This window comes from Oncorhynchus gorbuscha, linkage group LG01, assembly GCF_021184085.1.
Source record: "Oncorhynchus gorbuscha isolate QuinsamMale2020 ecotype Even-year linkage group LG01, OgorEven_v1.0, whole genome shotgun sequence".
Classification (NCBI taxonomy): Eukaryota; Metazoa; Chordata; class Actinopteri; order Salmoniformes; family Salmonidae; genus Oncorhynchus; species Oncorhynchus gorbuscha.
In genome coordinates, this window is record NC_060173.1 from 104020121 (window position 1) to 104035696 (window position 15576).

General features: G+C 43.7%; 1 protein-coding gene across 3 annotated transcripts in view; it reads right to left on the reverse strand.

Annotated features, from left to right (window-relative positions):
• LOC124047925 (telomere-associated protein RIF1-like) overlaps positions 1-15576 on the reverse strand; it is a 30529-nt gene that overhangs the window by 10351 nt on the left and 4602 nt on the right. For all 3 annotated transcript variants that reach the window (XR_006841144.1, XM_046368281.1, XM_046368275.1), the window contains exons 2-18: positions 13768-13897; positions 13514-13592; positions 13313-13409; positions 12925-13150; positions 12461-12650; positions 12162-12254; positions 11847-11985; positions 11434-11585; positions 10975-11086; positions 10461-10637; positions 5781-5891; positions 5028-5090; positions 4040-4143; positions 3787-3873; positions 3308-3381; positions 602-782; positions 305-412 (exon numbers count right to left, since the gene is read on the reverse strand). Coding sequence is in view for 2 of the 3 variants with exons in the window: in XM_046368281.1 (XP_046224237.1) it covers positions 305-412; positions 602-782; positions 3308-3381; positions 3787-3873; positions 4040-4143; positions 5028-5090; positions 5781-5891; positions 10461-10637; positions 10975-11086; positions 11434-11585; positions 11847-11985; positions 12162-12254; positions 12461-12650; positions 12925-13150; positions 13313-13409; positions 13514-13592; positions 13768-13880 (2106 nt within the window). In the remaining variant the exon portion in view is untranslated. The remainder of the gene's footprint in view (positions 1-304; positions 413-601; positions 783-3307; positions 3382-3786; positions 3874-4039; positions 4144-5027; positions 5091-5780; positions 5892-10460; positions 10638-10974; positions 11087-11433; positions 11586-11846; positions 11986-12161; positions 12255-12460; positions 12651-12924; positions 13151-13312; positions 13410-13513; positions 13593-13767; positions 13898-15576) is intronic.

Here is a 15576-nt window from a genome sequence, read left to right on the forward strand (position 1 = left end):
GTACACCGCTTATTCAAATAATCAACATCAAGCATTGATCATTTGAATCAGCTGTGTAGTGCTAGAGGAAAAAAAATAAACATGCACTCCTTGGGGTCCCAAGGACAGAGTTCTGAAAACCCTGCTCAAGTCGCTAGGCTACCAGGTTCCCTTGCAGTGGGACAGTGCATATTTCATCATCAAATCCACCTGCATCCCAAATAACTACTCTACTGATCAAAATATGCAAAGCACTGAATTCATTCAGTCGCCAACTTAAAAAAAATCCTATAGCATGGCAATCCACGGAATCTCTGAGACTCACATGTGGCAGGGCGTTGCCAGGCAGCAGGTGTGTGATGGGGAACATCAGGGCAGTGTGAACAGCACTGAAGTTGTGCTCCAGAGCATCCCCTTGGTTCACCTCATTGGTCTGTCAGGGAGGGAGGAAAAACCTTATTAAAACCAATCTCCATAGCAAATCTCTATTTGTGAAACACATAATAATAATAATTATAATAGTAGTTTGTGTTCACTTGGTGAAATTGGTCTTGCATCTCAACAAACTAGCACCATATTCAGTGCAGTTACAGGACATGTATTTACAGTGTCCACTTCATACCTGTGTGATGGTAACAGTCAGTGGGTTGACCACCACACTCCACATCCTCCACAGCTGTTCCTTATTCCCCAGAGTCCCCGCGCTGCGCCCCACCGCCCCCAGGACCGCCTCCCCAAATGCCAGAGGGGACGTGAGGCCAGAGAGACCACAGCTCACTAGGGCCTCTAAACACAGGAAAAACCTGCGGGGGTGCAGAGATAACTCAAATAGGACAGGAAAAAGATATTTTTTTTTGTTGTCCACATAGTGTATGTGGACACCCCTTCAAATGAGTGGATTTGGCTATTTCAGCTACACCCATTACTGACAGGTGTATACAATCGAGCACACAACCACCATCGGCAGTAGAAAGCACATACTGAACAGCCCAGTTTGTCAAATCTTTGCCCTGCAAGAACATCCCCCGGTCAACTGCAAGTGCTGTTATTGTGAAGTAGGAACATCTTGGAGCAACAACGGCTCAGCTGTGAAGTGGTAGGCCACACAAGCGCACAGAACGGGAACACCAACTGCTGAAGCGTGTAAAAAAAAGAGTCTGTCCTCGGATGCAACACCGACTAACGAGTTCCAACCTGCCTCTGGAAGCAACATCAGCACAAGAACGGTTCGTCTGGAGTTTAATGAAATGGGTTTTCATGGCCGAGCACACAAGCCTAAGATCATCATGCGCAATGCCAAGCGTCGGCTGGAGTGGTGTAAAGCCACGGGCCTCTGGAGCAGTGGAAACGCGTCCTCTGGAGTGATGAATCACGCCTCACCATCGGCAGTCTGATGGACGAATCTGGGTTTGGCAGATGCCAGGAGAACGCTACCTGCCCCAATGCATAGTGCCAACTGTAAAGTTTGGTGGAGGAGGAATAATGGTCTGGGGCTGTTTTTCTTGGTTTGGGCTCCTTAGTTCCAGTGATGGGAAATCTTAAATGCTACAGCATACAATGACATTCAAATCAAATTTAATTTGTCACGTGACGAATACAACAGGTGTAGTAGACCTTACAGTGAAATGCTTGCTTACAGGCCCTTAACAATGCAGTTTACAAAAATACACGTTAAAGAAAGTATTTACTAAAATAAACTGTACAAATATATATATTTTTTATAATTAAAGAGCAACAAAATAACAGTAGCGAGGCTATATACAGGGGGTATTAGTATAGAGTCAATGTGGTTTAGGTAATATGTACAGGTTAGTTGAGGTAATATGTACATGCAGGATGAGGTAAAGTGGCTATGCATAGATAATAAAAACAGTAGCAGCAGCATAAAAATGGGGCTGGGGGGGGGTTCAATGAAAATAGTCTGGGTAGCCATTTGATTAGCTGTTCAGCAGTCTTATGGCTTGGGGGGGTAGAAGCTGTTAAGAAGCCTTTTGGTCCTATACTTGGTGCTCCGGTACAGCTTGCCGTGCGGTAGCAGAGAGAACAGTCTATGACAAGGGTGGCTGGAGTATTTGGCCATTTTTAAGGCCTTTCTTTGACACGCCTGGTATGGAGGTCCTGGATGGCAGGAAGCTTGGCACCAGTGACGTATTGGGCCGTACGCACTACCCTCTGTAGTGCCTTGCAGTTGGAGGCCAAGCAGTTGTCATACCAGGCAGTGACACAACCATGCTCTCGATGGTGCAGCTGTATAATTTTTTGAGGATCTGAGGACCCATGCCAAATATTTTCAGTCTCCTGAGGGGGAATAGGTGTTATCGTGCCCTCTTCAGATTCTAGAAGATTTGAGGCAACAGTTTGGGGAAGGCCCTTTCCTGTTTCAGCAAGACAACACCCCCGTGCACAAAGCGAGGTCCATACAGAAATGGTTTGTCGAGATCAATGTGGAAGAACTTGACTGGTCTGCAAAGAGCCCTGAACTCAACCCCATCAAACAGCTTTGGGATGAATTGGAACGCAGACTACGAGCCAGGCCTAATTACCAAACATCAGTTCCTGACCTCACTATTGCTCTTGTAGCTGAATAAGTCCCCGCAGCAATGTCCCAACATCTAGTGGAAAGCCTTCCCAGAAGAGTGGGGGATGTTATTGCAGCAAAAGGGGGACCATCTCCATATTAATGCCCATGGTTTTGAAGATGTTCGACAAGCAGATGCCCACATACTTTTGTAGTGTCCCATGTGGCTCAGTTGGTAGAGCATGGCGCTTGCAACACCAGGGTTGTGGGTTTGATTCCCACAGGGGACCAGTATTAACAAATATGAAAGTGTATGCACTCACGTAAGTCGCTCTGGATAAGCGAGTCTGTGAAATGACAAATGTAGTGTGTGATGGGTTTTGCCTACCTTCCTGAAGGCACTGAATGGGAGTCATTATGGATAAGATGGTCTGCTAAATGACTAATATGTAAATATATTCCCAAGCATAGGAACACACTGGGATACTCCATTTTATGTATTCTTCAGATTCACTACATATTCTATGCACACTGTCCATAATGTCTACACACAGAACTCAGACATTGTCCGTCCATATATTTCTTCATTCAATATTTTAAAAACTTTTTAATATTCGTGTGTGTAAATTTTGCTACACCCGCAATAACATCCACGAACAATAACATTTGATTTGACTAATGCTGGTTGCAAAAAAACTCAAGGAACAATTATTTTAGTTTCAAGTGAACTTGGAAGTGGTAAGCCTCGGGAGACATATGTTTCTGGTTGGACAGAGGAAAAGAACAGGATTCAGTTCAGGGGAAACCGACCTCTCATCTTCTACGAACCCTCCCACCAGACTGCTGTTGTAGAACAGGAGAATCAGGAACAGAGCTGGGGTTCCCTGGGGGCAGAAATGGAGGAGTAAGAGAAGAGACCAAGTAACCACACCAGGCCAAGGACCACACAGCATTCAGAACAATAATTGGGTAACACAGACATTTCCTAAGAGCCCCATATCAAAGAGTGCAGGATGTTAATTTACACTGCCCTAGAGAATACATCTTTATAGAGCAGGTTACAGGGTTGTCATCCCTATGGCATCATAAGTGTCTACAGCCATGTATCAACTAAAATCATGAACCTTCTACATTTCAGCTTTCATGGGTCCGATTTATTTCAGATTGATCATTTGCAACAGAGGACAGAGCCAGAACTAGCAGGGAGCGACTGGATGGACAGATTGTATGTATTTAAATGTAAATGATGTAACCCAATGACCAGGAAGAGAGAAGCTACAGACACTCACGTTCAAAAGATCCATTTTGCCCACTTGGTAAGAGGCAGATCCCAGTATCCTTTGAGGGATACCCTTCACTGTCATTTCCAGCAGACTCTGCATACAGAGAAACAATGGAAAGAATACAAGGAAAGGGTTAAACAGGCTTAAATAAACAGAGAGGAGCATTTTAGGACATTGAGTTCCTCAATGCAACATGACCCACTAACACAGGCTAGCAGCAGACAAGCAGACCTGTTTGAAGCATAGAGATAGGTCTTACCAGAGCCCTGTGTGCAGGTAGGGCCTCTGAGGAGATGATGCTCTGTAGAGCCTGTAGCAACAGGGGGAGGAGCTCAGAGCCCGGGCGCTCTTTCTTATGGCCAGCTGTCACATAACAAAGGTACAAGGGACAGGAGGATAGACGTTTGAAGACACCAGGGCGTTTTCTCAAGTTGCCTTTCCTCAATTCCTCACATCCACACTCTGAGCCACCTCAAAACGCATTGGCGGAAAAGGTCAGAGGGGAGGGACTTTGGATTTTCTCATCGAACACATTTTGAACAGTAGAAACTAAACATAGAAAATAATTTCTGTCATTTCTTTGGATGGTCATTACTGGGGACTGGCCCCTCAGATGTCATTCCTCGTCAGTGGTTCCAAACCCAAAGGTCCGCTCAGACTTAAACTGATGACAGTGGGGTTGGACCTGTGGTGGGGGAGGCTTGGGTCTTTCAGCTCCAACACCTGACAGACAAGACCCAGGCCCAGCTGTGGTACTCTGCGTGGGGCTGCAGGGCTGACCCATGGCAGGAAGGGTCAGCCAACTGAGCAGCAGCCACAGAACATTGACCATTTGTAGCTGACTGAATGAAGATGGAGTGAGGTTTAACTGTACGGCGTTAATCATCCAGCAGAGTGGGGCACGTAGCTTGGGGTTACATCACTCCTATATTCCAGTAATAGCACATTTTCACTGGTCAACTTATCACCAAACCCTTAAATTTGTTGAATTAGCTGTGCCAGTGTTACAATACATGAAGTAGAACGGCTGGGGACGCTGTAGGAGAGGATTGAGAAACACTTAGGAGGAGTTAGCCAAGGCTGAAACTAACAGACGAGTGACTTAGGTTAGTGTTTCCTGGACAGCCTGCAGGCTTACATCATGATGGGGTTTATTCTCTAACTAATCACTAACAGGCCCTCCACTGCTTAACAGCATGCAATCTGTTCTGTGGGGGGTGATGTGGTTGACTTTGGCTGGTACTCACCAGCATCAATCGTTGTGATTACGAAACTGACAAGGTTCCTCCATATAAGGGCAAGCAAGGCATCTGCAGGGGAGAGAGAACACGCAAGTCACCCCACATGAAGTGGCCGTCATTCAAACCCCTACGCATGCACTTCTACACAAAACACACAATTCTTCCTTCCAACTCCCCTTACCCCACGCAGTGACTCTCAGAAACTGTTTCCAATCACTCGTCCATGTGAGGGAGCCTCTCTAAGCTAGCAAGTCAAGCCAGAGCTATCCTATCCCCTTTGTGGCGAGAGCACTGAGCATGAACACGCACATCTCTAGAGGCTGGCGCCTCGGCTCCTGGAGGAAGGCCAGCTGAAGTCATTTTCATTGTAGCACAATAACCTTGATCCTGTGAATAGGGTTGTTCTTTTAGTTGCTCATTCCTACAGAACATTTAAATTACGCTAGACGGGGTAACTATGAGAGGATTATAGTATACCACTACATCAGAGGTGGGATTTGGGCTCCTACAATGTGAATGGTATAGGAGGGTCTGAAATGGTTGTTTTTCATAGTGGCAGGAAGTTAGGCCTACATGTTTCCTAACTGGACTACAGGGGATTTGTGCCCTCTTCCCGACTAGCTGCCTAGCAGTGGAAGAACCTGATACACACTCCGAGGCTGGCTCTGAACATGTTTGGAATAGTCAGAGCCATTATGGCTGCCATAGAGCCTATGCTAATATCAGTTGCAGTGAGATATTTGAGGGCAGGTAAGGTACCTGGGGCGTCTTTGCCGATGCAGATGAAGCTGTCGCGGACTGCGGAGATAAGCAAAGAGCCGTGCTTGGTGAAGGAGGGGGGGCTGGACAGGAAGGGGTGAACCAGAGGTTCTGCCAAAACAATACAGGAGAGTCATTTCAGAGAACCAGGCAAGCCGTTTCCAACTGGAACATATTTATCTGATGCATAAATTGTTTATTTAAGGACAAATTCTTAGTTAAGGACAAATTCTTATTTACAATGACGACCTAGAAAAGGCAAAAGGCCTCCTGCGGGGACGGTGGATTAAAAATACAATACAAATATAGGACAGAACACATCACAACAAGAGACACCACAACATAAAGAGACCTAAGACAACATAGCAAGGCAGCAACACAACATGGTAGCAGCACAAAATATGATACAAACATTATTGGGCACAGACACCACCACAAAGGGCAAGAAGGTAGAGACAACAATACATCACACAAAGCAGCCACAACTATCAGTAAGTGTGTTCATGATTGAGTCTTTGAATGAAGAGATTGAGATAAAACTGTCCAGTTTGAGTGTTTGTAGCAGCTCGTTCCAGTCGCTAGCTGCAGAGAACTGAAAAGACGAGCGACCCAGGGATGTTTGCTTTGGGGACCTTTAACAGAATATGACTGTTGTATGTGGAGGATGAGGGCTGCAGTAGGTAGAGAGGGGAGTGAGGCCTAGGTTTACTGTAAAGGCATTGGCATGTGTGAAAGGTGTGTGTCATCCAGCTACAATACAATTTTGTCTCTACCTTCTTGCCCTTTGTGCCGTTGTCTGTGCCCAGTAATGCTTGTACCCTGTTTTGTGTTGCTGTCACGCTGTGTAGTCTTAGGTCTCTTTTTGTAGTGTTCTCTCGTCGTAATGCATGTTTTGTCCTATATTTATAAGCCCAGCCGCCGTCCCCGCCAAAGGCTTTTTGCCAGGCCGTCATTGTAAATAAGAATTTGTTCATAACTGACTTGCCTAATTACATAAAAGTAACAAAAATATCGGAAGTTTACATACACTTAGGTTGGAGTCATTAAAACTCGTTTTTCATCCACTCCAGAAATTTCTTGTTAACAAACTATAGTTCTGGCATGTCGGTTAGGACATCTACTTTGTGCATGACACAAGTCATTTTTCCAACAATTGTTTACAGACAAATTATTTCACTTATAAATTCACTGTATCACAATTCCAGTAGGTCAGAAGTTTACATACACTAAGTTGACTGTGCCTTTAAACAGCTTAAATTCCAGAAAATGATGACATGGCTTTGGAAGTTTCTGATAGGCTGATTGACATCATTTGAGTCAATTGGAGGTGTACCTGTGGATGTGTTTCAAGGCCTACCTTCAAACTCACTGCCTTTTTGCTTGACATCTTGGGAAAAATCAAAATAAATCAGCTAAGACCTCATAGAAAAAAATTGTAGACTTCCACAAGTCCGGTACATCCTTGGGAGCAATTTCCAAATCCCTGAAGGTAACACATTCATCTGTACAAACAATAGTACGCAAGTATAAACACTATGGGACAACGCAGCCGTCATACTGCTCAGGAAGGAGACGCGTTCTGTATCCTAGAGATGAATGTACTTTGGTACGAAAAGTGGAAATCAAATCCAGAAGCAAAGGACCTTGTGAAGATGCCGAGGAAAGTTTTTTTTTTGTATCTACAGTGGGGCAAAAAAGTATTTAGTCAGGAACCAATTGTGCAGGTTCTCTCACTTAAAAAGATGAGGCCTGTAATTTTCATAATAGGTACACTTCAACTATGACAGACAAAATAAGAGAAAAAAAATCCAGAAAATCACATTGTAGGATTTAATGAATCTATTTGCAAATTATGGTGAAAAATAAGTATTTGGTCAATAACAAAAGTTTATCAATACTTTTTATACCCTTTGTTGGCAATGACAGAGGTCAAACGTTTTCTGTAAGTTTTCACACACTGTTGCTGGTATTTTGGCCCATTCCTCCATGCAGATCTCCTCTATAGCAGTGATGTTTTGGGGCTATTGCTGGGCAACACGGACTTTCAACTCCCTCCAAAGATTTTCTATGGGGTTTAGATCTGGAGACTGGCTAGGCCACTCCAGGACCTTGAAATGCTTCTTACGAAGCCACTCCTTCGTTGCCCGGGCGGTGTGTTTGGGATCATTGTCATGCTGAAAGACCCAGCCACGTTTCATCTTCAATGCCCTTGCTGATAGAGGGAGGTTTTCACTCAAAATCTCACGATACATGGCCCCATTCAGTCTTTCCTTTACACGGATCAGTCGTCCTGGTCCCTTTGCAGAAAAACAGCCCCAAAGCATGATATTTCCACCCCCATGCTTCACAGTAGGTATGGTGTTCTTTGGATGCAACTCAGCATTCTTTGTCCTCCAAACACGTAGGTGACAAAATACTTATTTTCCACCATAATTTGAAAAAAAAAAAAAAAATCCTACAATGTGATTTTCTGGATTTTCCCCCCTCATTTTGTCTTTCATAGTTGAAGTGTACCTATGATGAAAAGTACAGGCCTCATCTTTTTAAATGGGAGAACCTGCAGAATTGGTGGCTGACTAAATACTCCCCCCCACTGTATATCCACGGTAAAACTAGTCCCATTTCAACAACCTGAAAGGCTGCTCAGCAAGGAAGAATCCACTGCTCCAAAACTGCCTTAAAAAAAGCCAGACTAAGGTTTGCAACTGCACATGGGGACAAAGTTTGTACTTTTTGGATTAATGTCCTCTGGTCTGATGAAACAAAATTAGAACCGTTTGGCCATAATGACCATCGTTATGTTTGGAGGAGGGGGGTGGCTTGCAAGCCGGAGAACACCATCCCAACAGTAAAGCACGGGGGTGGCGGCATCATGTTGTGGGGGTGCTTTGCTGCAGGAGGGACTGGTGCACTTCACACAATAGATGGCATCATGGGGTAGGAACATTATGTGGATATATTGAAGCCACATCAAGACATCAGTCAGGAAGTTCAAGCTTGGCTGCAAATGGGTCTTCCAAATGGACAATGACCCCAAGCATACTTCCAAACTTGTGGCAAAAAGGCTTAAGGACAACAAAGTCAAGGTATTGGAGTGGCCATGACAAAGCCCTGACCTCAATCCCATAGAAAATGTGGGTAGAACTGAAAAAGCATGTGCTAGCAAGGCGGCATACAAACCTGACTCAGTTACACCAGCACTGTCAGGAGGAATGGTCCAAAATTCACCCAACTTATTGTGGGAAGCTTGTGGAAGGCTACCTGAAGCGTTTGACTCAAGTTAGGCAATTTGAAGGCAATGCTACCAAAAACTAATTGAGTATGTAAACTTCTGACCCACTGGGAATGTGATGAAAGAAATAAAAGCGGAAATAATTCTCTATTATTCTGACATTTCACATTATTAAAATAAAGTGGTGATCTTAACTGACCTAAGACAGGGAATTTTTACTAGGATTAAATGTCAGGAATTGTGAAAAACTGAGTTTAAATGTATTTGGCAAAGGTCTATGTAAACTTAGACTTCAACTGTATATATAAAACATCACTGAGTACTGATTAACGACTGAGGCTGTGACATCATTACATGAACAATTGAGCTCTTTAACTTCTTGGTGACAGGGGGTTAATCAATATTTTCATGTCCGGATGAAATGTGTGCCCAAATTCAACTGCCTGCTACTCATCCCCAGAAGATAAGACATGCATATTATTAGTATATTTTGATAGAAACTTCAGAGTGTTTTCTAAAACAGTTTGAATCATGTATGTGAGTATAACAGAACTTATGTAGCAGACAAAACATTCCAATTTTTGTTTTGTTTTTGAGGTCACTCTTTTCAATGTGTTTTCATTGGGAATCCAGATTTCTAAAAGGGACCTTCTTGAAGTTCCTACCGCTTCCACTGGATGTCAGTCTTTAGAAATTGGTTGAGTTTTTCCTTTGTGTAATGAAGAAGCCCGGTTCAAAACGAGGGTCACATCAAGTGTACTGTTTGTTAGAGGCGCGTGACCAGAAAGGTAGCGTCAGTTTGTTTTCTTCCTGTATTGAACACAGATCATCCCGTCTTCAATTTGATCAATTATTTACTTTAAAAAATACATAAAGTTGTATTACAAAAGTAGTTTGAAATGTTTTGGCTAAGTTTTACAGGTAACTTTTGAGATATTTTGTAGTCACGTTGCGCAAGTTGGAACCGGTGTTTTTCTGGATCAAATGCGCCAAATAAATGGACATTTTGGATATATATCGACGGAATTAATCGAACAAAAGGACCATTTGTGATGTTTATGGGACATATTGGAGTGCCAACAGCAGAAGCTCAAAGGTAAGGAGGTATATGATTTATATTTTTATTTCTGCGTTTTGTGTTGAGCCTGCAGGGTTGAAATATGTTTTCTTTCTCTTTTTTACCGAGGTGCTATCCTCAGATTATAGCATCGTTTGCTTTCGCCGAAAAGCCTTTTTGAAATCTGACATGTTGGCTGGATTCACAACACGTGTAGCTTTAATTTGGTATCTTACATGTGTGATTTCTATACTAATTTAATTGAATTTGTCATTTTCTCTGGCTTTTGGTCAAGTGGAATGCTACCGTCCCACATATCCCAGAGAGGTTTACCAGAGCGACTTCGTTCAGTGCATTCAACTAAAGTAGGTAAAACCATCACGTCTCTCACCCAGGCTGAGCGTCAGTTGGTTCTTGGCAGCGGCGGCGGTGACCTCTGACCCCATGAAGTAGTGCAACAGCATCTCTAATCCCAGCAGCTGTATAGAGGGGTAGGCATGGCCCGCCACCACACTGTAGTTCAGGCTCAGACGGGGCATCACCGTAGGGCTGGAGAAGGCTGGGGTACCTGGTGGGGCGGGGGACAGAGCAACAAAGGTGAACAAATTCCGTTATCAATTAAAAAGTGACTTTTAGAACATTTTTACATCCAACGTTTCCAATTATCTGGTGGCACTTTTCAGGTAAATCCAAGAAGACCATTCAAGAGAGCTTTTCTATGTTCTGCATTCTAGGCAAGATAATTATATAATGAAATGACATACTTGTATCACACATGCATGCCAATTATGAGAACAAACAGCTAGAAGCAGTCAATGTTCCATAGTACTAGCAAAGAGAAAAGACAATGGAAGACAGTAAGACATGAATAGTTGTAGGTATAGTGGTCCCCACAGTAAGACTACCAGTTTTATGTGTACTGGTCCCCACAGCACTGTTCTGAATGGAGCTCCGGGCTGGAGTAGTTGGGAAGGCAGAGTCAGTGCCCAGGGTGCACTGGAGGAGAGGAACACCAACCTGACAACACATCAAGACTATTGGTCAGCAACACAAGACAGCTCTCCAGAAGGCCATTTCCAATCACAAAACAAAGATTAACGCTCTATCCACCTCTCACACAAGATGACAATTTATGACAAGATCGAATCGCAAACTTAATTTCAATTACATTTTATAATAGGCCTAATTTATTAACTTAATCTCGTTCCTTAATAACAAATCCTGCTTGGATTCTGGATGCATCAAGTCATGTTTGATAATTCGGCATAAACGTAACAACAACACTTTATAGGCATTTTTCCGCAAAAATATTCAAAACGGACACATAATATCAAACCAATACAAATGAAAATCCCCTTTTGTACCTGTTCAAAGTGTGCAGGCAGGTTGGGTCCCAGTTTGACCACCAGGTACCACCAGACCTCCAGCTTGGTGAGCAGCAGGGCCTCAGTCCTCACCTGGATGGAGCGGAGGGGCTGCAGCAGCAACCTTAGCCGCTTGGCACTGCACAGGATCTCTACAGCACGGGAGACAGGTCAGTCAATCACTCTGCAAAGAATCTGACACTGAATAGACTATACAGTCTACTCTAATCCGAGTAAGTGTTCTCTACAGCAAAGAGTGCATGAAGAGAGAGTGGAGTGGATGTCAACCAGAGCATTTAGTTTGCCACACACCTTCTGTTGTACAGCCCTCCATTAAGTTCTGTCTAAACGAAGCAACCGGTCAAAAAGACTTGAAGTAGTAATGGCACTCTGTTGTATTGTGTTTTTCCCACCTGGATTGAGGGAGAAGTTGTCTATGAGGCTCTTCCAGGCGATGAAGGCGATCTTCTTGATGTTGGGGGAGGAGCTACGGAAGCCCAGTTCCTCCAGGCCAAGCAGGGAGTTGATGAAGGGACCACCTCTATGGAGCAGCTGGGGGAATCAGGCGAAATACTGACTGTCAATGGTCATAGACATGTGTCTTTTCCCAACTCTCCACCGATACAAGGTGTGGAGGAACCAATAGTGTCGTATGAAATTAATTCATTACACTCCTGAGAGCCTTACATGTAAGCATCTCCTGAGAATTCAAACCATGCAAGCCTCACCTTCCCTAGGAGCCTGACAAACAACGGCCAGAGTTTCAGAACATTGGTCTCGTTCTTCGTAGAGAACAGTTTCTGGAGCTCTGGGATGAGTTTCTGGAGCGAAAAAAGAACAACTGTCAGATTGTGAAGAAATTAGCATCAAGAGTTTCTGAACCTTCCATTTATCCAAAGCAACTTGCTAAAAACATATGCACTCACTGTATTGTAAGTGTGTGTGAGTGGCAGACAGTAGAGGGCATGTATTTAGATATAATCATGTAAATACATATGGCTCTGGTAGAGAGTATAAAGACACTCACAGAGGACATGATGGGTTCTATGATGGCTGCCACCTCTTTCTGTTTCTCTATTAGTAGAGGCAGACCCATCTCCAGGGCTGCTGCCGCCCGCAGGCGCACTTTAGAGGCTGAGTGGACCACCAGAGGGATGACCAGCTTGGCCCACTGCACTGCACACTCACCCATCTGGGCTGGGGTCTGGTCCAGCAACCTACACACAGACAGGAGGGGCAAGACCGAGAAAGAGCTGATGATCACTGAAATACTGTCAAGACAGTCTTTTCCAGACCAGAGTGCTATGAGCACTATCCACAACAGATACAATGTTAAGCAAGGTAGACTACAATAACATCCATCTGCTAAGTGGCAGGGTTATCATACTGAACCATTAAATTGTGCATTCCTAAATGAGAGTCATAGCCAATCAAAGCTATTGATTCCAGGTTAGGAGAGTACATGTACAAAAACTGGGTGTTTTAGTTTACCTTATGATAACATTCAACGACTCATGCTCCATGACAACAGACTGGATGTCTTCTCTAGTCCGTACACACTCCAGGGTTCTCAGAATCTCTGGCACCATCTTGGCCACCACCTCTGGAGGGAAGTTCTGTTTGGAGATGACCCATAACGCTCTGGTGCATGTGTTCTTGTCTGTAGACTTCACCACCAGAGAGGAAAGAGCTGACAGTAGCTCCTCTGCAAAATTAGCTGGAGAAAGAGAAAGCCAAAGAAAACCCTGTTTCAAATGATGTGATCTCCATTCTTACCAGGCTTATTTAACTTTTAATGGATAATCTGAATTGCTGATTTTTATCCCATCAGTTAAACAAGTCACATGTAAAAATATGAAGAATTCTACTTGTTCAGTACCTGGGACAGCTGAGACGACATGGGCATGGAACACACAGAACCCAAGGGCCTGTAGTGCAGCCTGGCTCAGCTCTGCATTCTGACTGGCGATATGGGTCTAAAACAACATGACAAAAACATAACATTCATGACAATCCTTTAGTCAACGAGATGTTCACATTTTTCCTTCAGAAATCTCCTTCATATAAAGCATGCACTCACCTGGAAAGTTCTACCCAAACGTGAAAAGTTCTTTACAACGGCAGGGAGAAACTGTGTTCCATCATCCCCACTGAGACGACTGAAGACAAAGCAGAGCCAGCATTTAGGATGGAAACAGACGTCTTTATAAGTGTTGCAGAGCTACCCACTACCTCAGCTCATTAGAGAAAAACATACACCTGACATGCATATCGATCAGCATCTAGGGATAACGAGGTCATCATAGGCTGCCTATGTCCATCTAAAGCACCTACTTGACAATGGTGAGGTAGGCGTCTGTCTGCTCCGGCTGTCCGGCTGTGATATCCTCCAGAGATTCCAGCAGAGGGAGGAGACTGGAGCTGGTCAGGGGCACCGTTGCCATCATCCTGGTTCCTCTCACACCTGTGGTGATCATAAAATTATCAGCCGGTGATTGTCATGCAAATAACTACCTGTCTCACGGTACTTAACGTTAATTAACAAACAAGGTCATAGCATTTCCTGGCTTCCAGGCATAGCCTACAAGACACTGATGCAGACCTTCGGAACATCTACATTTTTAAAAGTAAATAAATCAATTTAATATAGCCCACACCATCACAATAAATCCATTATTTATTTTAGACAGGTCTAAAAAATACAAAAGAAAATGTCGGCCATTTGTCATCCTTATGTTAGGCCCTGATCTGGCTATGCCATATGGCTGTGGGCTACACTAGTTCATTTAGCAGACAAGATTCTCATGGTATTATTTTACACTTAACAAAAATATAAAATGCCACATGCAAAGTGTTGGTCCCATGTTTCATGAGCTGAAATGAAATATCCCAAAACATTTTCCCATATACATACGTCTCGAATTGTTTTACATCCCTGTTAGTGAGAATATCTTGTTTTCCAAGATAATCCACCCACCTGACAGGTGTGGAAAATCAAGAAGATGGTAGCTGTGGGGTTATGGTGTGGGCAGGCATAAGCTAAAGACAACAAACACAATTCCATTTTAATCAATGGAAATTTGAATGGCCAGAGATTCCGTGATGAGATCCTGAGACCCATTGTCGTGCCATTCATCTGCCGCCATCACCTCATGTTTCAACATGATAATTCACAGCCCCCCATGTCACAAGGATCTGTACACAGTTCCTGGAAGCTGGAAATGTCCCAGTTCTTCCATGGCCTGCATACTCAGACATGTCACCCATTGAGCATGTTTGGGATGCTCTGGATTGACGGGTAAGACAGCGTTTTCCAGTTCCTGCCAATAGCCAGCAACTTTGCACAGCCATTAAAGAAGAGTGGGACAACATTTCACAGGCCAAAATCAACAGCCTGAACAACTCTATGCGAAGGAGATGTTGTAGTGCATGAGGCAAATGGTGGTCACACCGGATACTGACAGATTCTGATTTACTCCCCGAATTGTTTTTTAAGGTGTCTGTGACCTGCATATGTTTATTCCCAGTCATGTGAAATCCATAGATTAGGGCTTAAAGAATGCATTTCTATTGACTGAGATCCTTATATGGACTGTAACTCATTCAAATCTTTGAAATTGTTGCATTTATATTTTTGTTCAGTGTATATTATTTTATAGTAAGAAGAATACAATTGAACATAGCTGATTAAAAGAGAAGAGGTATTATCCCCAACCGATTACCGAGGGAGAGTATTCTGACTATATCGAGCATTTGTGTGAGTAGAATGATTAGGGGCACAGAAGTCACTGGAATTGTGTAATCCAACCAAATTCAAAGTTCAGGCATAGAAGTAATAGATTGGCTTAGTCCACTATAATCCAAAGCAAAAATTCTGTGTTGAGTGGTTAAACAAACCGGTCCTCCTCCATTTGTTTTTTTACGGCTGTGATACAAACATCAGGCAGTGTTTTCAGTACATTCCAAGGCATCAATGACGCGACACTAATGATGATTTGAAAAAGAAAAATGTGCATGCAAGGCCAGAGCTCTGCTGTTTCTCTTGTGCAGGTTGCACACAATTCATCAGTCATCGTCTTTGTACTGTTCGCCCGTGGGAATCGAACCTACAACCCTGGCCTTGCAAGTGCCATGCTCTACCAA